The sequence below is a fragment of the Mus musculus genome, chromosome 1 (assembly GCF_000001635.26).
Source record: "Mus musculus strain C57BL/6J chromosome 1, GRCm38.p6 C57BL/6J".
Taxonomy (NCBI): Eukaryota; Metazoa; Chordata; class Mammalia; order Rodentia; family Muridae; genus Mus; species Mus musculus.
This window is the reverse complement of record NC_000067.6, coordinates 123,331,308-123,359,157: the sequence shown is the minus strand read 5'-3', so window position 1 is coordinate 123,359,157 and position 27,850 is coordinate 123,331,308. Positions and strand designations below refer to the sequence as shown.

The 27,850-nt window shown below is 38.6% G+C and overlaps 1 protein-coding gene across 4 annotated transcripts in view; it reads left to right on the top strand.

Moving 5' to 3' along the window:
• Dpp10 (dipeptidylpeptidase 10) overlaps window positions 1-27,020 on the top strand; it is a 1,513,678-nt gene extending 1,486,658 nt beyond the window's left edge. For all 4 annotated transcript variants that reach the window (XM_006529626.4, NM_199021.3, XM_006529627.4 and 1 more), the window contains exons 20-26: window positions 5,552-5,746; window positions 6,470-6,524; window positions 17,442-17,541; window positions 17,780-17,838; window positions 17,981-18,053; window positions 22,261-22,334; window positions 24,775-27,020. In XM_006529626.4, coding sequence (XP_006529689.1) covers window positions 5,552-5,746; window positions 6,470-6,524; window positions 17,442-17,541; window positions 17,780-17,838; window positions 17,981-18,053; window positions 22,261-22,334; window positions 24,775-24,909 — 691 coding nt within the window. In that variant the 3' untranslated portion in view covers window positions 24,910-27,020. The remainder of the gene's footprint in view (window positions 1-5,551; window positions 5,747-6,469; window positions 6,525-17,441; window positions 17,542-17,779; window positions 17,839-17,980; window positions 18,054-22,260; window positions 22,335-24,774) is intronic.
• Window positions 27,021-27,850: the final 830 nt, after the last annotated feature.

The window sequence follows — 27,850 nt, the reverse complement described above, 5'->3', positions numbered from 1 at the left end:
CACATATTTTGAGAGAATGTTTCTCACTATACCTGGAGCTTACTGACTCAGATAAACCAGGTGAATGGAAAGCCTCACAAATCCCACCCACCCTCACCTCCCCCATGTCTTTATTGTCACACTGCTGGAATGAAAGGCATGGATTGCCATGACTGGCTATTTCACAAGGGGTGTGACAGAGACATCTCCCAATCCTCTTCTACATTCTGTTAGCCACTGTTTAGACTATTTTTCACTCTAAAATCTAAAAGGCTTTTTAGTCATTATATACATATCAAGAAGAGAGTGGATCTTTTTGTGCTTACCCTACTTATAAATTTTTCTGGGGTACCCGTTTAATGATAAGTGATGTTGGTACATTCCTTTCAAAATGCAAAGGAATTGGAAAAAATGTTACATCTCTGGGATGATGTAAATATTAAAGTAAATGAAAGAAAAGTTCTTCTAGCCTCCTTCCCTTTCTACTCCCTCAATGATGCCTTTAGAAATTATCTCAGAAGGAGATTGGCCAGAGGATAAGAATTAATGTAGTGAGACTTGACAACAGACATCATTAAAGACAGTATTTCCTTCTTGCTTATTTCCAGTTTTTTGCCTGGGCGATGTCCCCACGGCCCTTTTCTGTTGGTTCTATTCTGTTATTTTCATGTGCTATCTAGGATGTTTATCCCAAGGTTAATTTCGTGTGGATAATACTAACAGTTCATTTTTGAGTTTCAGGCCTGGCTCATTAATATCCAGGCTGTTCACTGATTCAATCTGTGTAGTGATGAGAGCTCATCTTTTGGCTCCTTGTTGCAATATGAATAGCAGGACAGAAAAAGGTGGATTTTCCATTTCGTTTATTACTCTCACAAGAGTTTTTAAATGATATTTGTTTCTGGCTAAGGAGAATGTGCTGGATGCCATTTAGAGAAAGAGCAAAGCAGTACACAATCCCCTTTTAGACAAGAAAGGGAGTCTTTAATAATCACTAGTGCTGGCATGAGGAAATATGGTATACCAAAAAAATATTGAAGAAAGGGGGAAATGTAGGGGCAAGGGTAGGAAAAGAGATTTCTGTTATATTAACACACATTATTTTGCCAATTATAAAATATTATCTTATCCTTTCTTATGTCTGTGTGGGAAGGGAGTGTGTCCATGTGAGTGCAGACACTATACAAGAGAGGCTGCAACACTGTGCCAGATACATGGAGTTCAAGTGATAGGCTCTCTAGTAAGTGGTGGAAACCAAACTCTTGTTATTCAGGAGAGCAAGTGTTTTTAACTATTGAGCCATATCTCCAGTCACCATAGTTTTTAAACAACATAATAAATGATGCACTGAATACAATATGTTTTTAAGTTTAAAACACTAAAAATTAGCAAAGTGCCAAAACGGTAGTCTTCCATTGTACTTGTTCTTGACCCCTCTTTGTTGTTCTGGTGTCTATAGTTCAAATTTCTACTCACAAAGCACCAGTAAGACTGGATTCTGCCAACCATAAGAGCCACAGTTTACTTTCTCTGTCCCTTTAAAGCCCTACCTCTGAATATAGCCACATCTTGTGGTGCCAGGTATCAGGAATTCACTGTGTGAACTTAAGGGGCACAATTGCTCTTATTGTTTGTTACAACAGATTTTGCTCATTAAGAACATTTTCCTAAAATTTTAGTTCCATGTAACACCTGAGGGGGCAATAAAGAAACTGCTAAAATAGCCATTCCATGATTGGGGGCAAGATTTTTATTGTGTGAGAGAGAGGGAAAGAGGGAGAGAGAGAGAGAGAGAGACAGAGACAGACAGAGACAGAGAAAGAGACACAGAGAGATGGAACTAGGCAAGATCTAACAGAGTCAGACAGTGCTAAAGGTTTCACATGGGAGGTTTATCAAAAGGATTCAGTAGCTGCCTCTTTTGGAGGGGAAGGAAAAAGGTGGCTCTTATGTAGGGGCCCCAGTGCATGTGGAGGAGGACATGTGACAGGGGCCAACATAGGAATGTGTTGCCTCTCAGCAGCTAATAAGTATTTGGTTGTCTATGGGTTGTCTGATGGTCCCATCATCACAGTTTGCTTGATGGTCCCTTTGTCACTAATCAGGACTGGCTGCAAGGTTGCTTGGTTGCTAAGAGAGAGGGGAGGCAGAGAGTGGGGGAGGGAGGGAGAGATGGAGTGGGAGAAGGACAGGGAAAGGAAGAGAAAGAGAGGAGAGAGAGAAGGGGAGAGGGAAGAGGAAAGGAGGAGAGAGAGAGACAGAGAAACAGAAAGAGATAGATTGGGGGAATCTGCAAGACTTCATACCAGAGAGAAAAAGAAGCAGAAAGGCCATGGCCATGGCTATCTTGGAAAAAAAGCAATAATGATTTGGGTAGCGGGAATTTGGGGTGGTGACTTTGCTATTATATAGAGGCTGAGTAGGTGTCTGGGAAGAGGGAAGCCTATGAACTCTAACAGCCTGGGAGCTACTATAGTGGAGGAGAAGTCTGGGAAGAGAGAAGGGCCAGGAGACTGAATGGACTTTGTATAACAAGTATGTGTGAGTAAGGACTGAAGGAGTTTGGAGGCCAGCATGGGCTTTTATATGCAACCAAAGATAGATGATAAGGAAAGTGGCTCTTCCTGACAGCCTGAAACATTTTTTACAGGCTTTTGAAAAATTCAGTGTCTTAGGTAGTACTTTACTGTTTTGAAGAGACACCATGACCAAGGCAACTCTTATAAAGGCAACATTTAATTGTAGTTGGCTTATAGTTATAGGGGTAAATTGTTAAATCACTCTATGCTGACAGATAGAATACAGACAGGGTGCTAGGCTGTATTCTACACTATGCCCTACTGGGTGACAGGCTTGTGGGAAGTGCAGATGCACTGCTCAGGGATGGAAGAATGCAGCCTGGAATTGGGGCTTCAACTCAGATGAGAAACAAGGCAGGCTAAGGCCAAGGGGGCAGCGTTTCCCAAGCTCCTAAGCATCCAGTTGGTGCTGGATACTGCATAGAATCAGGAATGAAGGGGGCTCAAGCAGGCCTGTGAGGACAATTCTAGGACTGGGGAGAGGTGGAACTCTGGCTTAGCTTTGTGTCCAGGAGTATGGAGGGCCCTTCTTTGGGGGATTTAAGTGGCTCTGTACTACAAAGGCTTTCCCCTTGGCCCCCACAGTGGTTCTTGATGAGAGAGACAGTTTTTGCCTTTTCAAACTGTTTATTCATTGTTCATTGTGGGAAATAGGGTCATACATCTTCTCAGGATGGACCAGAGATTAAACACCTTTTCTCAGGAAGGGATGCTTATTGGATAAACCCTCAGGGTCCATCTAGGTACCTCATTAGCATGGAGAACTCTGTTCTCTGTGCTATATGACCAGTGGTCACACTCTTCCCACGGGGGTCATGGTCATGTGCTCCAATACAGGAGCAAGGTTGGGAGTAGATGAAACTCCTATCATCCTCAAGTCTGAGAATACTGGGGTTTCTGAACCCACTCAGCATTCTCAGTTGTTATATGGTAACATGGTTCCAGTTGTCCCAAAAAAAAGGCCAAGAGACTGTCCAAGAAAGTAACGCATTGACCAAAAGGCCAGATGACCATAATGGTTGCATTATATAGGAAAAGTCAGCTCTGGAACCTGTGAGGAACCAAATCCTAAGCTTGGCCTTGGGAATTTTAGGATGGGGGTAGGATATCCTAGTCAGAAGGGCACTATAACAGAAAGACACTAAGAGATATGAGAGAACCCCTGCCAGCATCCACTTTGGTAAGTTAAATAGCCATCTCAGACATTTGTCCCAGGTTTAAGACCTAACAGTACCAATGGAGATCTTTTAAAAAAGAAACACTGAGAGGCTCATTAGATCCATCAAGTGGATGCTCTCCTATGTAACCTGTGCCTAGTTTTGGTTCTAGATGAACTACATGAGTATGATGATGAGTAGAATAAGCAATGGTGGTGATGGTGATGGTTATAATGCTTATAATGAAAGTGAAGGCTTCGGCAGAAGTGATAATGAGGGTAATGTAAACTGTTGATAAGATCCCTGCATGATATGGTAAAGGGGAATTTTTTGTTTTATTTTGTTTTGCTTTGTTTTTGTTTCATTGTAGATATGGGGGATAGAACAGACATAGACATTTAGAAGAGTCCAGAGCAGAAAGAAAAAGATGAAATGAACATGTCCCATAGACTTGATCTCATTTCGAGAGAGGAAGGTGTAGATCAGAAAGGAAACAATAAATGGAAGCAGCAAAGAGGAACATGAAGAGAACAAGGGCAAATGAGGGCATAAAGGGGACAAATAAGAGAGCATAGCAGAAATAGCAGGATTGTAAGAAGAACAATTAGGTCAGTGAAGGGAAGCTCATGAACTTAAGAAGTTTACAGTAGTAAAGGAGGCAAGGAGAGATGAGAAGAGTCAGGTTGCCCATGGGGATTTTAAAATGTTTAACAAGTACTTGTGATACTGAGGGAGCCTAGAGGCTAACATGAGAATGCTGTGCATTCTCAGATAGTTGCTTGCCCCTTCTACCAGTGATAAGGGAAATGGCTCTTTAGGGTAGAAAGGAACATGTTTTACAATATCTGAGAAATGCTGGCTTTCATCCAACAGTCAGAATTTGGGGAAATAGAGTTTCTTCTGGACCTGCCAAGAATTATGATGGTGACGAACATGATGAGGATGATTTTCATGGTGGTGTGCTCAGAGATCAGACATGGGGTCTCCTAGTTGTTAGACAAGTCCTCTGCTGCTGAGGCACATCCCCAGTACATGTGACTTTTTTGAGGACTTCCCTCTCTACATTTCCTATATTGTGGAAAATAAAACAGTGAACACCGCTTGACCTAAACATTGCTGGCAGTATAAAGCCATCCCACCTTGCACTTACGGAGAAAAGATTCAAACTTTGTAACTTTCATGTCATCTTGGCATCTGGTTTTCAAGATTTTCAGACATTTGTGTCCCTACTTCCTTTCTTGGTTCTTAGCTTGAAAGCTGAAAAATATTTTTCTTCCTTTACTGTTTGTTTAACTTCTCAGTGAGAACTCTATCTTGGACAGGAGGAAAACCCTCAGGAAATATTAATGCAATATTTCCTTCAGAGTCCAACATTCTTTAAGGTTGTATACTTCCTGTTAAATTATATGAACTTTCCATGGCTGAGTTAGCACTCTATCAGACCCTTCAACCCTTGTAAATCATAGGCAAGACATTTATTTCTACAACACACTTGAAGACAACCAATAAAAATAGACTTGTCTGTCAACTTGACAGTCATTCTTCAAAAAGGCCTTTTAAAAAAGAAACCACATATTTTCTCCATTTCTTCTCTTTGAAAAATGAATTTAACCAGTGTCAGTTGTGAGGTCTTAAGCTCTCTGTTTTCACCTCATCCTTGGGACTCCTCATTTCAAACTTTATATGGGGAAAATGGTTTGTCATCAAGAGTCAACCAAATGGTTAATGGCTAACATAGCTGATTTCCATAACCAGTTAGCTAGTTAGTATAAATTTGAAACAGTCTGCTGAAATGCTGGTTGCCCTTCTTTTGATCAAGTATGCTCATATTTGCAGGGATGAAGAACCAGGAGGCCAAATGGTGACAGATAAGTTCCATGTTGACTGGGATTCAGTTCTTATTGACACCGATAATGTCATTGTAGCAAGATTTGATGGCAGAGGAAGTGGATTCCAGGGCCTGAAAGTTTTGCAGGAGATTCACAGAAGGATAGGCTCAGTGGAGGCAAAGGACCAAGTAGCTGCTGTAAAGTAAGTCAGTGCATGGCTTCCTGTTGATTTCCATAATTGTAAAATCTATGCAACAGGGAATATTACTCCCTCAGAAATGTCAGAGATGTCTCTTTTCTCAAATTAGCATGTAGCTTTCTTGCATTTTTAAAAGCATCTATCACTGTTATTGGTGTCATAAAGGATAATCATATTTATTCCTTGCAATTATAGTTTACTTTGTGTGTAAATGTGAGAAGCAATGCATTATTATATAATTTATTGACAGAAATCCACTATCAAGTATCTCCACAATTAATTATAACTCTTATTAAAAAATACTTACACTGGGTGTGTGGTCATTTATATAAGGGTATACACATATTGTACCATCAACTTTGGGGTCAGAGGTCAATCCCAGGTGTCCATCCTTACCATTCTCCCTATTTGAGAAAGGATCTCTTGATGTACACCAGGCTACCTTTCCCATGATATTCTGAGGCGCTTGTGTCTCTACTTCCCATCTTGCTGAAGTAACTCTGGGATTATAAGTATACACTGCCTTACCTGTATTTATGAAGGTTCTAGGGTTTGAACTCAGATTCTCACAATTGTGTCCACTGAGCCATCACCTCAGTCCCCAGTCAAACATTTATACATTTTTGAGGAGTGTTTGTATATGTCTCTCTGTCTGTGAATTATAAATTCAGGTATGTAATTGACTCAAGATAGTATAACTATATGTAAATTTTTTTATTCTTTCAGATATTTACTGAAACAGCCATATATTGACTCCAAAAGATTAAGCATTTTTGGAAAGGTAAATAGAAATCTTGACACACCTATATATATATATATATATATATATATATATTATAAATATATGTACATTTCACTATTCACTGTATTTTGATTTTATGCATTGCCCTGTAAAACAGCATAATTCATATAGTATCCATTCTGTCAATTATTTGGAAGGTTACTTCTCAAGCATGCAGTTGATGTCTGGTATTAGAAATGAACAGTAAAAGGGAGAAACAGCTAAGAATAAAGACTGGGGTCATGACTCACTGGGAAAAGAGCTTGAGGTACAATGTTGCGAATGTTTCTGAGATACCATATGATCCAATATGATTGTAAATGACAGAAAGATTTGGAAACTTCTTGACCAGCTAGCATGGCTCTATCAGTGAGTTGCAAGTTCATTAACAATCCCTGTAGGGCAGAGCAGAGGACAACAGTGAACCTTGACTTCTTGATTAAACACACACACACACACACACACACACACACACACATGGGTACATGCACAATAGACATGCAAGTATAAGTCCACACACAGATACACATACACACACACAGGTACATACACACAGACACACACAGACACATACTAACAGAGAGAAAGACACAGATAATGCATATATCCACATATACATACACACACACAGACACATCACATATACACACAGATACATATACACACAAACAGACAGACACACATGCACATACACAGGCACACCTATGCAACTATGAACACACACATACATATACACACACAAACACACATACAGACACAAACACACAGAGAGACCCACACGTACAGCGTTGCATTAATATTTAAGTGTAGCATCTAAAAGAAACTGTAAATATTGCTCTATTCCATTCGCTACTATTCCTTAATGTTTCTTGTTTGTTTTGCTATGTTTTGCTTTTTGAGATGTAGTCTCCCTCTGTAGCCTGTGTTAGACCAAGCAGTGATCCTCCTGCCTCAACCTATGAATTACTGGTATCATTAGCCTTGTTCGCCTGTCTGGGATTCTTCCCTTTCCTGTTAGTGTGATTTGGGAAGTGCCTGTTCTGGATTTCTGTAGCTTTTAAAGAACATCAGTGAGGAGCAGGAGACAGCCCCACTGGAGACAGCAGCAGGCCTCACACTCACATGGCCTCTCCCTCCTTTGGCTGAGCCCTGTGCTCTGAAGGAAGCAGATGGAAGTGGGTGGGAGAGCAAACCTGCTCCAACTTTGAGCTCTTTCTTCTTGTTGAACTATTTTTTTTTTTACTATCTCTTTGTTCTCTTTGTTTTCAATCTGTGAACAATTAGAAAAGCATCATCGTCCTTTCTTCTATTTCCTGTTGTTTGCTGCTTCACCAATTTCTGCACTTATCATTATTTCCTAATTTCAAAAATGCATTAACACTTTGATTGCAAGTTAAATACCTAAGGTTTTCTGTTTGTTTGTTTAGTTTTGTTTTTCATTTTTAGCACGCTGCATTTCAAGTGCAAATATTTCATTCTCAGTACCCCTTTGAGTTACTCCCCAGGGTCTCTCCCACTAGCACAGTTGTTAAAATTTAGTACGATGTCTTCAATCCCAACTTTTTGTTCTCTCTGAAGTTTTTTTTAAATATTTTATTCTGTAGGAAAGCAGGGTGGGACTACTTCTGTTTTTTTTTTTTTCCTTAATTGTAATAGAGTTGTGATCTGTTCATTGACTGAACAACAGAAGTTAAATGACATATCAGTTTATTAACAATTTAGGAAGAACTGATTTTGAAATATTACTTGTGCCTAAATGTGTTGGTATCAAATGCATTCCATTTAGTTAGACTTGTCCGTCATGGTGTTCCTAGTCATAAACTTATGTACTAATTTATTTGGTTTCTAGTATCTGGAAAGATATGCTAGCACATCCCACTATAGGAGCTAGCTCTCCTCTTCCTATAGCAGTTTCCACGGGATATTTTTCTTTTTTCTTTTTCTTTTCATTATTATTATTATTATTATTATTATTATTATTATTATTATTATTCATTTTTTACACTCCAGTCATTATCCCACTCCAGGTCTGCCCTCTGGCTGTTCCTCATCCCATCCCCCTCATCTCCAAGAAGATATCCCCATCCCCCCAACCACCACCCCACCCCACCAGACCTTCCCACCCCTAGGAGCCTCAAATCTCTCCAGGGTTTTTTCAGACTGCTGGCTTTCCTATGGCATTTCCCTCCTACTTAGCTTCTTCCAGCCTTTCCCTAATTCAACTACAGGGTTCCCTGGCTTCTATCCATTGGTTGGGTGTAAGTATCTGCATCTGATCCTTTCAGTGGCTTGTTGGGCCCCTCAGAGGGCAGCAATGCTAGGCTCCTGTTTGTTATGTCACCACAGTATCTGTAATAGTGTCAGGCCTTGGAGCCAAATTGCTCTAGTCTCTAGGTAACCTCCTTTACCTCAGTCTCTTCTCAATTTTTGTCCCTACAGTTCTTTTAAACAGAAACAATTTTGGGTCAGAGTTTTTGACTGTGGAATGGCAACCCCATCCCTCCACTTGATACCCCATCTTTCTACTGGAGATGGATTCTACAAGTTGTCAGCCCCCACTGTTGGGCATTTCATCTAAGGTCCCTCACTTTGAGTCCTGAGCCTCACTGGATAATTTTAAAGCTCAGGAAAGTTCTGGATGCATCTGTATTCTGGTGAATTATAGCTTTATTGTTTGTTGAGATTCTGGTTATCTCTGTGTATAATATATATACATATATATGGATTATATAATATATACATATTACATATACATATATATGCATCAGATATCCATGTATATATTACACATAGGTGTATACACATATGTATGTGTATACACACACACACATATATATATGTATGTATGTAAATTTAACACTATGCTGCTGCTGTAGCTCAGTGGTATATCTGCTGAGCAGCATATATGAGGCCCTGGATTGAATAATCAGCATAGACAGAGAAGAAAAACATAAGAGAACAAAAGAAAAACTTCATCTTTCTCATTCTCTTTCCCTGGCATTGGGTACTGACACTAGGCCCTTGTGCACACCAGCCAAGCATTCTGTCACAATTCTGAAGGACAGTGGTACAAAAAGCAAGATGTTGACAGGGTTGGGTTTCTGAATCCTCCCTCCCAAGCTTACAGAGAAATGATTTTTTCCTTCATCTTGTGTCAGCTCATCAGTTAAATGTTTATAATTAAAATTTTTATTAAGCAATTTTACAATATATTCATTTGAGGATAAATAAAATATCTATAAGAAACAACCTTCATGCCAAGGGCGGGGGGGCATGGTGGTGGCGCACACATTTAATCCCAGCACTCGGGAGGCAGAGGCAGGCGGATCTCTGAATTCAAGGCCAGCCTGTTCTACAGAGTGAGTTCCAGAACAGCCAGGGCTACACAGAGAAATCCTGTCTTATAAAACCAAACCAAACAAACAAACAAACAAACAAAAAAAACAAAAAACAACCTTTATCTGTTTTATAACTCTTCTTTTGTCCCCTACATTAGAATATTATTTTATATGCATACACATACATATATATGCATGTACACGCGTATACATAAAAACAGTAGTATAGGCATTATGTGTAACTTGTTTACCTTAGTGTCCCTATGAATGACAACTTTTCTCTTATTTCCTAACTATCTTGTTAGAATGATGGAAAGATCTTCGCAGCTCTGTGTTTACATTTTAAATGACCATGTGTTTTTACTCAGTAATTAAACTTGAGGCTTGGAACCAAACTGAGTTAGTTTAAATTATAACCACTAGAACCTAACCCCACCTCACCTAAATATGTAATCATATTTTTTATTTTATTTTTAAACATTCTTAGTTGTGAAAGGGTCACAAAAGTTCTGAATGAAAATGGTTCTGAATTGTAGGAAAGAAAGAAGGATGTCTCAACAGTTAAGAAGAGATGCTTTGCAAGACCAAGGGCCTCTCCTCTCCTTAATGGCCAACTAGGCCATCCTCTGTTACATACATGGGATAGCATTTGAAATGCAAATATCTAATAAAAATATATTAAAAATAAAAGAATAGATAATTCTCCTGCAAAGGACCTAAGTTCCATTCTCAGAATCCATATCAGTGGGCACACAATTGCTTGTAACTCTGTCTGAAAGAAATCTGATGTCCTCTTCCGCCCTCTGTAGGCATCTGAACTCATATGCACTACACTCTCCCACCAAACCAACACAAATTTAAAAATAAAACAATTTTTAAAAGAGTTAAGTGTACTAATAGTAAAACACAAAAAACCCATATTATTGAATTTCTAGTTACTATAGAGAAATAAATGAAAGATAAGCAGTACATTATCATATCATGTAATACAGCCAAAGTTGGGTGATGACACCAGTTTAACTATCTCTCTCTCTATCTCTCTATCTCTCTATCTCTCTATCTATCTATCTATCTATCTATCTATCTATCTATTCATCTATCACCTATTTGTTTATCTATCACTATCATCTATCTTTTATATATTTAAATTGATTATTGGTGTGTGTGTGTAATTGTATATAAATTCATGTACACAATTGTGCAATGCACGGTACATTGCAGAGTCAGAGAATCACTTCATTAGAGTCAGTTCTCTCTTCCTTTGAGTGGGTTTCAGGGACTCTGGATTGAACTTAGCTTATTAGGCTTGCATCTTTACCTGCTGCACTTTCCTTCCAGGAGAAGGTGAAGCATAAAACTCCCCCTAGCTGGCATGAGACCAAACAGCAAGAATCTAGGAGAATGGCTTCTCAGGAATGGTCTCCTGGTTAGAGATAAGAGTGACTATAAAATATACTAAGCTTGACTTACAGAAAGGAAACCAATATTTATGGTTTGGGCTCTTTCTAACTGAAGAAAATCTAAGTGTGAAACCAGATCATGCCATTTCTGGAGTTTGTGAAAACAATGTGTAAAATCAGAGCTAGGAGAAGGCTCAGTGAGCACAGATTATGCTACATAAGCATGGGAATGTGAATTGAAACCCACTTAAAGCTGGATACAGTATGCCACATCTGAAACTCCATTGCTCCTACACTGACATTGCAGGTAGAGGCTGGAAAATTCCCAGAGAATTGCAAAGAGTCTGCCTGGCTGACTCAGTGATAACCAGAAGTGGGAAGATGGACACTTGAAATTGTTCTCTTATCTGAGTACATGCATGGTGTCATGAGAGCAACTGAACTAACACACAAACAACCACGTATATGCATACACACACATCTTACGCATACACATAAATAAAAATGGGAGAAACTATAGCAAAGTAAAGTAACAGATTCCATCCAGAGACACATGGTGAGAAGATTGTGTTAATTTTGAAATACCATTTTAAACATGTATTTTCCCTTACTATTTAAGAATGTCATGAATACATGTAATAATTTGATCCTATTGAGGACCTATAGTCGAATAGATTCCATACAGGCAGATAGACAGGGTAAACAGGGTCTAAGACAATCAATGAACTTTTAAATGTTTAAAATGGCAGACTTTCTTGTTCTTCCTTCTCTCTACAAAACAAAGGTTGGATGCCCCTGTTTCAGGAAAACTACTCAGTACGATTTTCAGATTTCTAGGGGCAACAGTGGACTGGCACTCTTGTGGCAAACGCCAGTGTCCCATAATAGCTAAAACCAGCCCTTTCTACAGGAGAAAAGAGTCCATCCCATGCCATACATGCAAATGTTTTGGCTTTTGCAGAGAAACTTTATTTCCAGGATTGAGTACACCACTTTTTAACTGCAGCAGTCTGTCTTTGATTCCCTCCCCCTCACACTGTGTGTGTGTGTGTGTGTGTGTGTGTGTGTGTGTGTGTGTGTGTGTTTGTGTGTAGTTGTGCCTGAAGTAAAACTTGGCTGAGTGTTGAACACGTGTTTTTCCTTCCCTTTTATTCTTTAAATCAGTTCAGAAAAGTGTCTTTTCCTTCATCTCTAATCATAGTTGTATCAACATTCATCTTCACTCTTCTCCTCTAAGGGTTCCTGAATCTCTATCACGAAGTTTCCTATCTCAGAATTACATACTCTTTTAAAAACATATGTTTATGACCACTCCATAGCCTCAATAATAGCCCCAGGCCTTGGGACCTCCCTTTGAGCTGGATCCCTCTTTGGGCCTGTCACTGGACATTTTTTCCTCAGGCTCCTCTCCATTTCCATCCCTGTAATTCTTTCAGACAGGAACAATTATGGCTCAGAGATGTGACTGGGAATGGCAACCCTATCCCTCATTTGATACCTGGTTTTCCTGCTGGAGGTGGGCTCTATAAGTTTCCTCTCCCTACTCTAGGGCATTTCATCGAAGGTCCTTCCCTTTGATTCCTGAGAGTCTCTTACCTCCCAGGTCTCCGGTGCTTTCTGAAGGCTCCCTCCAACCTTCTATTTCCTGGGGTTGCCTCTTTCTATTCGTTCTGCTGGCCCTCAGGGCTTCAGTCCTTTTCCCTCACCCAATACCAGATCAAGTTCCCCTCTCCTCTCCACTCCTCAACCAGTCCACTTTTCCTCCCAGGTTCCTCCTTCCCTACCCATTTGTGACTGCTTTCTTCTCTTTCCCAAATAGGACTGAGACTTCCTCACTTGGGCACTTCAGCTTATTGACCTTTTTGAGTTCAGTGAACTCTATTTTAAGTATTTTTTTGTTTGTTTGTTTGTTTTTTGCTTTTTTGTTTTGCTAATATCCACATATGAGTACATACAATGCATATGCTTTTGGGTAACTCAGAATGATATTTTCTAGATTCTTCCATTTGCCTGCAACACTAATGTCCTCATTCTTAATAGCTGAGTGGTATCCCATTGTGTAAATGAACCACATTTACAGTATCCATTCTTCTGTCGTGGGACATTTATGTTGTTTTCAACTTCTTGCTATCACAAATAAGGCCACGATGAACATAGTGGAACATAAACCCCTGAGGTATGGTGGGACATCTTTTGGGTATATTCCCAAGAGTGATATAGCTGGTTCTTCAGACAGATCTATTTCCAATTTTCTGAGGAACTTCCAGATTGATTTCAAGAGTGGTTGTACCAGTTTGCAATTCTACCAGAAATGGAGGAGTGTTCTTCTTTCTTCACATCCTCACCAATATGTGTTGTCACCTGAGGTTTTGATCTTAGCTATTCTGATTGGTGAAAGGTAGAATCTCAGGTTCATTTTGATTTGCCTTTCTCTGATCACTAAAGACTTTGAACATTTCTTCTCAGCCATTCAGGATTCTTCAGTTTTGAATTCTCGGTTTAGTCCTACACCCCATTTTTTGATTGTGCTGTTTGGTTATGACTGCCCTCCGAAAGACCCAACAAGCAGCTGAAAGAGTTAGATGCAGATATTTGTACCCAACCAATGGACAGAAGCTGCTCTACCCCTGTTGTTGAATTAAGGAAGGCTTTTAAAAAGCTGAGGAGAGGATGATCCTATTCAAGGATCAGTAGTCGCAATTAATCTGGACCCCCGAGATCTCTCAATCACTGGACCACCAAACAGACAGCATACACTAGTTGATTTGAGGCTCCCAACACACATACAGTAGAGGACTTCTGGGTCTGTGTTCATTCAGAGATGATGCACCTATCCCTCAAGAGACCGGAGGCCCCAGAGAGTTTAGAGGTCAGGTGCGGTGGGGTGGGGTGGGGGTATCCATGTGAAGACTGGGGGTGGGATGGGGAGGAGGTGTGGGATGTGTAGCAGTCGTAAGGGTGTTTGGGGGGTGAGGAATGGAATATGGAGTATAAATATAAATTAATTTAAAAATTAAAAACCATATATTTATAATCATGATGTGTTACAAGTGATATTATGTAGAATTTCACATTTATATGTCCTTTTTTAAACTTTTCTTGTTACTCTCCCTTTTATAAGTATAGTTACAATATCATTTAAAGATTGCATCAAAGCCCATCCATGAAAGCATATGTCCTGATCAATCCAACACTGCACATCCTCATCTATCCTCCTCCAAGTGCGTCTGTCAATTAAATTTAGATTTTTACATCACTTTTATGAAGTAGGAAAACTCTGAGGAAACATTTTGGTGTTACAGGTCTGTTTAATGAAATTGCAAATTAATAACAAATTGATTGGTATTTTATGCATGAAGCTAGGATGACTGGCAAGTGAAAGTTGCAAATATAAAGTTTCAGTGAGTGGAAGAATGTTGATAATGGAAAAACAAACCCTGGCCAAGAATGAGCAAAGTAACCTGAGCTGTTGAATAAAGTGCACACCATCTTTAATTTTCTGTGGGTCAGTATGAGGAGCCATAAACTCAGAGTCTGCCTAAAGGACAATATATTTCAAACATTAAGCTCAGCCTTCCACTAATTCTGTTTTCCAAAAGCTAGTTCAGGCTCAACTTTTACCTCAGTGAATAAACATGAAATGATTGAGAGGATGGTGAGCAATTAAGACTTAATTTATTCTAATTTCTGCCAGGGTTGATTTCTCCTTTAAAAAGCAGAAGTTATTATTCCAAAATAAATCAAATTAAACCCCCATTTTGGATTTGATTTTTAAATTCCACGGCTTTCACTATCATTAAGTCTTAAAGATTACTTAGCTTCATTATATCCCAAGTTTTCATATTTAAAAAGTGGTGAAGCACAGCTCCCCATGAAGCAGGAAGCAGAGTGTGTGTACACCTGACCTTAGGAAGAGAACTGTAGGAGGGGCTTCCTCCCTGCCCGAGAATCTCCTTAGATGGACTGGCTTGTTTCCTCTTGCTCTTTGTTTTTTTCCTGTCTTGTTCCAAGAATCTAGGGAATTCTAGTGGGAAAAAAATTTCTGCAAGGCATCTCTATTAGTATACCGTAAAAATTTATAATTTAAAATGAACAGCAGCTGGCAAGATGGCTCAGCAGACAAAAATGCATGCCAAAAAGCCTGATGCCCTGAGTTTAATCCCTGGGACCTACCATTGGAAGCAAATAAGTGAGTCTGGAAAATTGTCATCTGACTTCCACATGATCCAGTACAGGGACATGCATATGTGTTTGCAAATAAACACATCAAAATTAAAATATAATAAGAAATCAGTGTCCAAAAATATAACAGACATTCCTCTTAAAGTTTGTTTAAAATGAAAGATCCTAGCATACCTGAATCGTACCTCACAAGATTCTGAGGCAGGAGGCAGAGTCCAGCTTAGGCTAGAGAGATACTTGTGGGAAAAAAAATTAAAAACAGAAACAAACAAATAAACAAACAAAACCCCAACCTTCCAATCTACTTAATTACTGAATTACACCATTTATTATAGAAAGGTTTCTAAGGTTTTTTTTTTCTTTTGTTTTTTTTTTTTCTGTGTTTGTTTTTTGTTTTGTTTTGTGTTCCTGAATGATACTGTCATGTATATTTAAGGTCTATATACCACTACACAATGTCACATGTCTATCTGGCAAAGTGATTGCTGTAATGGAGCCCTGAGAAGGGACATCATTATACACTTTCTCCTTGTTTGTTTGTTTTGCTTTTGTGGAAAGAACAGCTAAAATCTGTGCCTTTGGCAGGAATCAAACTTCAGCACATTATAAGTTCACTATCTCATATTGTGCCTACTGATCAAGATTTTGTTCCCATCCTATGAATTCTGCTGACCTTCTTCAATTCCTGCACACTCCTCATACCACCCCTGCACCCCAGTAAACAGCTTAATTGCTTTTTAAAAATAAATAAGTTTGCTTCTTCACCACCCCATCTCCTCTATTCCTTTTCTTCCTCTTCTACTTCCTTTCCCTCAGGCTCCTCATCCCTCTTCTCTCAGATTTATCTGTGTCTTCTGTCTTACTTCTTCCCTATTCCTTTTTCCCCATTCTCTTTTCCTACTTACTAGGCGCCTTATCCACTGGTGAGAGTTTAAGAATTTAGGCATCTTTTCTTTCTGGGGCAGAGGGAAGATATGCTTATCCACGGGTTTCCCTATAGATATAAATGTATTACAACCACACAAATCCTGTCTGTTTTATGTCTGACAGATTTTTTTCTCTTTGTATATGTGTTAAATGTATATGTTTGTGTGTGAAGAGGTGCATATATTTGCAAATGTGTAACTACATGCAGAAACGAGATGTCAGTCACAACTGTCATTCCTTGGACACCATCTATCTTGATTTTTGAGGCAAGGTCTCTAACTGTAGTAGAACTCACCAAGTAAGCTAAACTCACTGGCCAGCCAGCCCCCAGGTTGCTGGGATGGTCCTTAGTACCAGGTCTTCACCCACTTCCACCTCCCAACACCAGGACGCTAATGTGTACCACCATGGCCACCGTTTTAGTTTTATAAACTTGGGTTATGGAAGATCAATTTTCATACATCATGCTTGCACATAAAACACTTTACCATATAAGCTATCGGGTGGCCCCAGTGTATAATTACTCAGAATTATCGTCTGAAATCATCCTTATGCCAAAAAGGTTTATTCACCCCCATGCATCAGATTCTGCATTCTTAGAGTCAAACATTGGAATGATAGGTCCTAAGCCCCTGCAAGAAATTTCTAGTAGAGTATAAAGTTGTAGTCTGTATTTTAAATGTTTTACTTTTCTTTCCTAAATGTACACAAGCATCATTATTCTTAATTTTTCTACTTGAATACACATGAAGTTGCCTTAAAATAATATACAAAGAGTACTTCATTTCCCTTGTTTTAAATTATTTGGAGCAATTCTAGGATACATGGTGTAAAATCATGATATTTTGTGATACATAATTAATTTCATATTTTACTCAGTTATTAAAATAACCTGTTGTATAAGTTTTTAAACAGCTATTAGATCTTTATATGTACACAGAGATCTTTTTTGCATTCTTTTTTACATTTTGAGATATTGGAACATGTGCATTATTAAACAGTGATCAAAAGGTAGAAATATTGCCAAGAATCATTATTATATAGATATTATTTTTTTTTCTTTTGCTCAGGGATATGGGGGCTATATTGCATCAATGATCTTAAAATCAGATGAGAAGTTTTTCAAATGTGGAGCCGTGGTTGCACCCATCTCAGACATGAAGTTGTATGGTGAGTATGTCCTACAGACAGATCTAATATAAGGTATTGATTGGTAGACAAGAAAATCCCAATGCAGAGAAACTCAATTGAGCTCATTTATCATGTGTTATTAAAGTCTGTTGTGAGTTATCACCTCCTTTATGCAATTGATTTTACTGGAGCGTGACAATTACATTTGAAAGGCATAAATAAATAATGAAACAGGATATGTTTTGCTCATTCAGATTTTTTTCTTCCTGTGTCACAGCCTCAGCTTTCTCTGAACGGTACCTTGGCATGCCATCAAAGGAAGAAAGCACTTACCAGGTAGACTGATACAAAAAAAAAAAAAAAAAAAAAAAAAAAAAACAATAATAAAAGGCAAAAGGCATTTTTGTTACAAGGACTAAGTTGAATTCCTTCCATTCAGATATCTCTACATATACAAATACTTGTGTTTTTCTTGCAGGCATCCAGTGTACTGCATAACATTCATGGTTTAAAAGAAGAAAATTTATTAATAATTCACGGAACTGCTGATAGTAAGTATTGTATTTGCTTCTCCTTTCTGAGGGCAGCTGTCACTTTACAAAGGGACACATCTTAGATGTAGGACTTGTTTCCAGGTGGTTATATAAAGCTGTTGAACAAGAGTACAGGAAGTGGCATGGACGATGAGAGTTCTAACAGGAAGCAGAAAGAAAATAAGGTAGTGCTACCCAATACCACTCTCTATTGTGACAGTGAGACTTTAAATGTAATCTTCCAATCTTACATACAGCAGCCAGTGGTCAGTTGCAACCAAAGATCACATGAGAAATAGTGTTGACTAGGGAACAAAATAATTTAATGTGAAAAAGTGGTTAAATCAGGGCAGAAAGAGACAGGAGAGAGACAGAGACAGAGAGACAGACACACACACACACACACACACACACACACAGAGAGAGAGAGAGAGAGAGAGAGAGAGAGAGAGAGAGAGAGAATATAATAAAAGTAGCAGGGTTATAAGAAGAGCAACTGCAGGGAGGAAAACATGACCTGGAGGGCGTTTAGGATATGGAAGCAGGTAAGCAAGTGGTCTATTTGGTTTGAGTATGTCTGGGTGTGCAGGTGTGTGGCTTCATGTTTGCATATAAGTGTGTATATGTGTGTCTTTTAGTTAAAATTAGGTTCAGGAGCTTTGAGCTAAAAGCCATGTGTTAACCTGGCAAACCACCTGAAATAAAAACCAGACACAGGAAAACAATGGTGGACTCCACATGAAGCAGCTCATGGCTGGTTCCCAAATCCTTCTGTTTCATTGTGGAACAAGCCTCTCATAGCAATGTAATATGTATAAAGAAAAGAAAGAGAGAAAAGAAAGAAAGAAAGAAAGAAAGAAAGAAAGAAAGAAAGAAAGGAAGGAAGGAAGGAAGGAAGGAAGAGAAAGGAGGAAGGAAGGAAGGAAGGAAGGAAGGAAGGGAGAGAGAGAGAGAGAGAGAGAGAGAGAGAGAGAGAGAGAGAGAGAGAGAGAGAAGGAAGGAAGAAGGAAGGAAGGAAGGAAGGAAGGAAGGAAGGAAGGAAGGAAAAGAAAGGAGGAAGGAAGGAAGGAAGGGAGAGAGAGAGAGAGAGAGAGAGAGAGAGAGGAGGAAGGAAGAAGGGAGGAAGGAAGGAAGGAAGGAAGGAAGGAAGGAAGGAAGGAAGGAAGGAAGGAAGGAAAAGCAAGTAAGCAAACCTGGTTCAGCCTACAAAGGAACTCTGTTCTCTTGGCAACTCTTCTGAAAATCTACAATTATTATAAATTGTAAAAATGTGTTCATGAAATAATTTAGGTAGTAACATCATTGTTTGATGCATGGCAATGAAGAGCATCATGCTTACAAAAGATGTCAAAGTACTAAGACCATCCACATATGTCAACAGTAGTCAGAAAAGTCACTTATTATTTAAGTGTGTGTCAGAACATGTACTAAGAACACTTAATGTCTTATTTGTTCTGCCCAAAAATGCTGCCCTAAGGAGTTACTACTTTCCTAACTAGTATATTAGAGAAATAACTAGTGAGAAAAGTTGAACTTTCCATGGGGATTTTTTTTGTGGCTACTGCAGCTTTTATCCCCTGCACTAAACCCTAAGCAAAGTGAACAAATTATATTTAAAGTTAATTATCTCTAGGCAGCACCCTAGAAGATTTTAATACTATTTAAAACTCCCTTACTAAGTTGCAGGTATTACTGTAAATCGTATTTCTTATTTGATTCAATTTCAAGTCAGGCATTTCACATAGCTGATTCTATACAAAGGTTCAGAGAGGCACCATCCTTGCTTGTATATAGATGTACACATTTCCACACTCACCACTCAGTCCATAGGAAACCTGATGTTCAATGACATTTTTATGCTGATATTCTTGACTAGAAAAAAATGACAAACTCATTCACTAGTTCAGTTCAACTTTATTGTCCCATTTAGTCCTTTGAAGGAAACAAATAGCAAACAACAGACTTTGCATTGAAAACCAAGCAGAGAGTAATCAGCTGAAAAGTTGTTTGGGGGGCTGGAGAGACGGTTTAGTGAGGACAAGAGCTTGGATTCACAGAATCCAAGTAAAGTCAGATACAGTGGTACACCTGGGATCATAATGCTGCTGAGACTGTAGGTGGAGACAGAAAAAGCCCTGTAAGCTCACTAACCAGCTGCTGGGTGTGTCCAGCAGCAAACAAGAGACTCTGCCTCAAACAAGGTGAAAGGCAAAAATTGACATGGAAGGTTGTGCTCTATCTCTATATAAATTCATATTCTTACATTATACATTTGTGTTTATCGTGTCTCTATCTATCTATCTATCTATCTATCTATCAATCTATCTATCTATCTATCTATCTCTGTCACTGTTTCTGTCTTGTGTCTCTGTCTCTGTCTCCGTCTTTCTCTATCTCTGCCACTGTTTCTGTCTTGTGTATCTGTCTCTCTCTGTTTCGGTCTCTCTCTGTCTCTCTCTGTCTCTCTCTCTGTCTCTCTTTCTGTCTCTCTGTCTCTCTGTCTCTCTCTCTCTCTCATTCCTCATACCTTCCCTTTGCTCACACCCTCCACAACAGCTCATTTCCATGTCTATCTTTTCAGCCATGCCCAAATACACACATGATGGACTCTTTCCCATATATCTTCTCTACAAAACCCACAAGAGTTATATAAGAGATTATTCTACATCAATAATTGCCCACATAAACCTACATTCATAGTCACATATGCAAACCAAGAAATTTATAGTTATTTAGAATTGGTTATTTTCCGTATTAATTATAATAGAAAATTGTTCAGAAATATCTTGCCTATATTTAAAATAAATGACTATTTGGACTGTTTATCCTCTGCTGCATAGAAAGATTATTCTGCACCATATGATGAGAGCCTAGGGAGACTCAGTCCACTGATAAGACTGCCCTGGTTTGACAAAGAGAGATATAAAATGTTAGCTTAAAGTTATTTATGGAAATCTGAAGATATGTACAGAGTGAAAGGAATGGCTTAGGCAGGATACAAGCAAACTACAGCACAGAAATATTTGAGTGGCAGGCACAAGGTTTCATAACTAGCTCAGACAAAACTGTTACTAAATACAGAACTCCTGAGATATGTATTCCAAAGCTCCAGAGCCTTACATTCAGACAGAAGGAACGTGGAAGGAAAAGAGAGAAAGCAGTTTTCTCTGCATCAAATATTTAACATTGAATAATGAGCAATGCACTCTATCTTCTCAACACAGGAATTTAGTTCTAATATGAATTTGTAATTACATTCATCTGTATATTTCTTCATTGTTTGTGTATGTATGTGTGTACATGCTTGTGAAGGCATGTGTTTGGAGTCAGAGGGCAACTTTTGGAAGTCAGTTCTCTCTGTCCACCATAGATGGATTCCATTAATTTATTTCAGGTCATCAGGCTTCTGACCAAGCACCCTTTTCTGCTGAGCAATTTCACTGTTGTGGATTTCTAATTTGAAATAACAATGCAGAGTGTCAGTGTCAAGATGAGTCTAGATTCTCAAAATCTTCAAGTATGTATATGAAGATATTTCACTGCATTGATTTCAGGGAAGACATAAATTATCTCCAATACTTATTAAATACCAAATACATAGTTAATTACTAGGATAAGTTATCTCACACAAACTATATCTAAATGACCTCATATAGATTGGAGGAGGTAGCTCACCAATCAGAGGATCAGGTTTCAGCCCCTAGAACCTAAATACAATTTAAAGTACAGGAATGATGATTGATGCATATAATCCCTGTGTGGGCAAGGTGCTAGGCAGAGACAAGTGGAAAAATGAAGCTTGCTGTCCAGGTAGTTTATCTTATTTCTGAAAACCCTAGGCCAGTGAGAGACCATGTCTCAAATAAAAGTGGAAAGCACCTGAGGAATCTCACGTAAAGTGGGTCTTTACTTCCACACACACTCACAAATGCACGTATACTTAGCTATACACACAGGCACCCACGCAAACATACACACACAAACAGAATGCCTTTGGATGATTAAATTCACCTTGGTAACGGCTCTTACGTTGGTGCTCTGATTTATACTGAAAAATAAAAAATTTCCTATGGCACTTGGCAGATCTCTAGTTAGAATCACCAGCAGGTCTTTCTTCCAAGTATACAATGTGTGTAGAGCACTTCCTTTCTTTGAAAAAGCTATTGAGCGTTTCTGGTGCTAACAGATTCATTTCTTTCAAATATCATAATTTAATATTTTGCAGCAAAAGTTCATTTCCAGCATTCAGCAGAATTGATCAAGCATCTGATAAAAGCTGGGGTGAATTACACTCTGCAGGTAAGCCACCACTCCAGAAAAATGAGTACTAATTCTTAGCTTTATATCACCTTATCAGATACTTGGGATAAGCAACTGAAGCCATGAAAGGGTGATTTTGGCTCGGGATTTTGGAGGCCGAAGTTGCACAAATGGCTTTGCCTCTGTGGCAAGGAAGTATCATACTACAAGAGCTCAGGGAAAAGCAATACAACTCATTTAAAAATGTGTATGTGTTGGCCAACACCTATGTGTGTGCCTGTGTGAGCATGTGTATGTTTATGAGCATGTATGTATTTGTGTGTAAGTATCTGAGTACACTCACATGTGCATGAATGTGTGGAAGCTTGAGGGCAGCAGCAGGGCAAATAATATCAAATATTATAACATCATGTTCATCATTCAGAGAATGTAATGACATGGCCCTCTGTCCTTTCTTGATAGAGTCCACATGTCTGATTTCTCAGACTGGCTCTGTAAACTGCCTCTTTCTTCACCAAGCTTTCTGAATTTCTTGTATCTCCTACCTCTGCATTCTCCACTGGCTACATTTTCTCAGCTTTAGGCATTAAACTTGAGGTTGGTTATAGGAATTAAACTAGCCATAGACAAACTTACCTTTCAGGGTATCCTTTGAAACCTGGTTAGAAGTCCTCAGGACTCCACAACTCTCGAGAGGGGCAAAACCAAAATCATAGGGACAACCCAAAGAACCCAGCTGGTGTGAGCCATGGCTAGGCTAGTTTCAACCACATCTGCACCTTGTTGGCTGACTAATAATCTTGAGGGAAAAATGTCACAGGAAAACCAGTTCCCAGAAGGCCCTGTGTGAAGTCACAATGCCCAGGGGCTATCTTTTCGAGGAAATATCTTTTAAGAGTTCACATTTTATATCTCTGAGCCCTCTCTTACTAGAATTTTTCTGCCTTCTGACATGCCCTCCAGGCAAGAGAAAGGATCCTAACTTCCTTCAGAGATAGGAAATACTGCTTCTTTTGCACTTTGCATTTCAACTTCTTGGGACCTATCCTATGGCAGTATTTCCCCTTGGTTGTAAAAATGATCAAAAGATTTATGGATATTTTTAATAGACATGAAAAAGTAATGTATAATTGCAAACTTTCTCAAGAAATTACTTCAAGAAAAGATATGTCTGGACCATGTATTCCAGAAGAAGCTGTATGTTTAGTCAAGTATGAGCATGGAAGAGTCTACTCTTTTGGAGAACAAACCCTAATTTAAATAATTATTTTTGTGTATGTGCATCTTGGTAAACAAAAGTTCCTGAAAGAAACAGCATCTTCTACTAAACCTTCTGTAAGGCTGATTCACTAACTAGAACTTCAATGATTGCAGAAAGGTGTGAATATTTGAAGTGGTTGGAATCAGGCAACAAGTTTCTGGGGCTGTCTTCCCTCTCTTGAGAGCTATTTTCTATTCTGTGTGTGAGCTAATGTATCTGTGAGCACTGGATAAATCTTTGGGTTGTAAAAGCATCAAGCTGCCCCTAACAAAAGTTTAAGAATGTCATCTGGTAGCATCTGAGTCATATGGCAGAAAATTTCCCATTGGTTATGGAAAAATGTATCTCTTAACTGAAAGAAAATAAGAGATTGTTTGTTCTTGAGCCAAGATGTTAGTGACCATGGCATGGGAACATTTAGGTTACCCTATTCCAGGCTCTCCAATGTAGAAGCAGTTTTACAGAGGTTTATAGTAGCAGGAAAAAGAAAGTTATAAATCAAGGAATTTAAAAATACATTAGTAGAAACAGCAGTACAGCAGGTTATAACACAATGAAGAAATCTCAACTATAGGCTCAGGTTATAAACGATTAACTCTTCCATTGATGGAGAATGGCAGGCAACAGAAAGAGAGAGACTGATTGGGCCTGACATGTGCTTTTGAAACACAAACCCCACCTTAAGTAACATACTTCCTTCCACAAAACCACACCCACTCCAAGCTCCTAATCCTTCTAATCCTTTCAAATGATGCCAGTCCTTGGTGATTAAGCATTCATATATATATATTCTTACTCAAACCACAAGCTAAGGTTGTGATAAAGGTTCATATTCTAAGTAAAGACCCTTAATACAGGTTTCAGATAAAGGGTGTTGAGGCCCCATGCTGTATGGATGATGAGTATCCTATAGTACTTTCTTGAAATCAGGCTGGTTTTGATTTCTATGTTGCAAGAAAAAATGGGAAAGATTCAGCCTTACAGCTAACAAATGTCCATCATGCCAGATTTAACTCCTGATTGCTTAGAGAACTTAGCAACTTCATTTGTGGAAGAGACTATTAGAGATTTGCAGGAAGTTGCAGGAGGGTCTCTGGCATTTCTCTTATTCCAGCTGTGAGGACAGAGAATGAAAGAGGCAGCTGTTAAGTATAGCCTGAATAGACCCTAGTTCAACCCAACAGTAACTTAGTTTCTCATTTATCTTCAATGTCATAGGTCTATCCAGATGAAGGATATCACATTTCAGACAAGAGCAAGCATCATTTTTACAGCACAATTCTCAGATTCTTCAGTGATTGTCTAAAGGAAGAGGTATCTGTGCTGCCACAGGAACCAGAAGAAGATGAATAATGGACTACACTTATACAGAGCTGAAGGGAATATTGAGGCTCAATGAAACTGAACCAAGAGACTGTCTTGTTGTAGACGCTCCAGAATTCTAAGGGCAGCTTGAGGAGATAAACCTGGAACAGCACACTCAGACAGTGAACTAGACCTTGGAGACAGACATCCACACTACTGTGCTGCCAAGGGTGCAGAAGGTGTTTCATTGTAAAGGGAAGTTGCAAGGGTTGGTTTCCTGGGGGAAAAAAAATTAGTTTCACATTAAAGTAGGAATAGTGCATGTTTCCTTCTGTTATCCCCTTTTGTTCTGTGACTAGTTACCCTCACTTTGATTTCAATGGTCATGATCACCTTTGCATAAAGTGCATAACGTACCATCAGTACCACAGTCCCTGATCTTTGATGGCTGAGCTGCAATCTAACATGTTAATGTATCTTTATAATAAGTGCAATTCTCTCATTGTCTATTATTATGCTTAAGAAAATATTCAGTTAATAAACAAAAAGCAGAGTATTTTACATAAAGTTCTGTTTTTAAAAAGGAATTATTAAATGAGTCAAGGCTATGTAGAAATATGGATTTCAGCACCTTCCAAAGTTCAGGCAGTTGTCAGTAGATAGAATACTTTTAAATCAACACACACGAGTGTTTGTCTCACAGTATAATATAAATATATATATACACGCACGTGTGCATATGCAGACAGTGAGTCTATCTTTATATGTTACTCATGCTACAAAGGGTAAACTTTAATGAATTACAGTGGCTACTCTTTTACAGGCTGCAATGGATGCTTCTTTATTGAGCCAAATATGATGAGACCCTTTTGTTTCCAGTTCAGATTCTAGCAATTGCTTTCCTATAAATGTTTGGGTTATGTTTGGTATTGTTTCTAGTGGTTAATAGTTTTCTAGTTGCAGTTTACTTTTTTGAATATGATATCTTGTCACATGTAAATTAGATATTAAATATTAAATTATAGTTTCTGATAAAGAAATTTTGTTAAACAAATGCAATGCCACTGAGTGGCATATTGCTCTCTTGGTGGAGAAGGCTTTTTTAAACACTCAAACCTTTTACTTCAAACTCTCAGTGCAGTAAAGTCAATTCTCATTTTCATTATAAAAGCAGAAATAAGAATTCATTTTTCCCCAGAGTCTACTCAGCATTCCATGCCTGCTCAATGCATCTATTGCTGTTAAACTAAGCCCTTACTATAAGAATTAAAAGAAGTCATTTTTATTCATTGCCCCTCACCCCCAGAACACAAACAGCAATACGTGGTATTGCATTTAAATGGACAGGACACGGGGTACCAAATCCTACAATGTGTCAGTTTGGAGCAATTAGTAACTGAGAATGGAAATTAAACTTAACTGTGTGAAGTTTCAGTCATGAGAGGGCAGAGAGCTATGGTGACTGAAGTTGGGTGTGTTTTCAGTCCATATAACAGATCTTCCAGAAGATGTTGCAAAGTCTGAAACCAAAGTCCGATGCTCAGAAAAATCCCAGTGGTCTAATGTCTATTCACAGCCTAAATCTGATCTTTGGGAAAGCTGGGTTTCTCTGTCCTCTGAAAACCAGGAAGAAAATTTTAAAGTAAAGAATTTCTTCAGCCACCCTAGGCTTTATCAACTGCACAGCCTGGGATTCTAAGGTGTGGACTTGAAAGCTGGTTCTCCCTCTTTTTTCTTCAGTGCTTTGGGATTGTGTCTTCACTGCTCCATTAGATTCAATTTAATAAGGGAAAGATGCCCTCTCCAGAAAGACACATTTTAGGTCTTTTTCAAAGGATAGTGAACACATTTTTTAACAAAATAGGTTGTAATGTTTCCAAGGAAAGTTTTGCCTATTTTATTAAGATGGAAATTTCTTTTTAGGCTGATTTGAAGTCCAACTGAAGCTTTTTAATCAATATTTTAGAATTCAACCACTAGAGATTTTTATGATGCAAAAAAATTATGTTGTCTGAAAGATGTGGTTTTATTGAATGTCTATTTGAGTAACATTTAAAAAGTGTTTACCTTTTCCTGTCCATCATTTCTCTTGTTTATGGTTATTATCAATGTTTATCTATTTTTTGATTTATTTAATACAGTTTGTAATGTGAAAGTCACTTGTCTGGGACCACATTCACGTCACAACACCGATGGATCTCACATGAAAATATGTTTAGTAGGAAAATGGAGAGTTGTCTTCTCTGGGATTTTGGGGGCTTTCATGACTGGGACATGTCACACAAAAGAAATGCTCACAGGTGTCTTCTCCTCTACATGGTGGGATTGTAGAACAGGATAGGACATTTACACTCTTGCCTCAGATGCATCCCAATGTTTTTCTGCATATTCAAAATTCTGAAGGTTTCCTGAGACTTCAATGCCAAGCTTCCTCCATGATAATTTCTCCATATTAAAATAAAGTTTCAAGTCAGACTTACATTTTCTATGGTGAGAGTCTTCAGGAGTATTAACTCAGAAAGGAACACATAACCTTTGAAATTCCTTTGAAAGCAAATTTGTTTTTCCTACTCTCATTGAGAGCATTACGTACTCAGTAAATAAGGACCAAGAAATAGCTTATTAATGGCTCTTGGCATTGCCAGGATAAATTATCACAACCAAATGCAACTTAGGGAAGGAAGGTTTATTTTAAGATTCCTGATACAGCTGGCAGGAAAGGTATAGCTTCAGGAGAATTTAGGCCTGGCTGGCTGCTGGGAAAACAGAGAGAGAACAAGCAGAGAGAGGCCAGGTTATAAATCCCCAAATCTGCCCACTACTGCTGTACTTCTTCAAGCAAGGTCCCACCTCCTAAAGGTTCCATCCTCCTCACCCCCAAACAGCACTGCCAGCTGAGACCAAGTGATCAAATATGTGAACGTGTAGGGAACATTTCACTTTCTTTTTTTTTAAATATATTTTTATTACGTTTTTTCCTCAATTACAT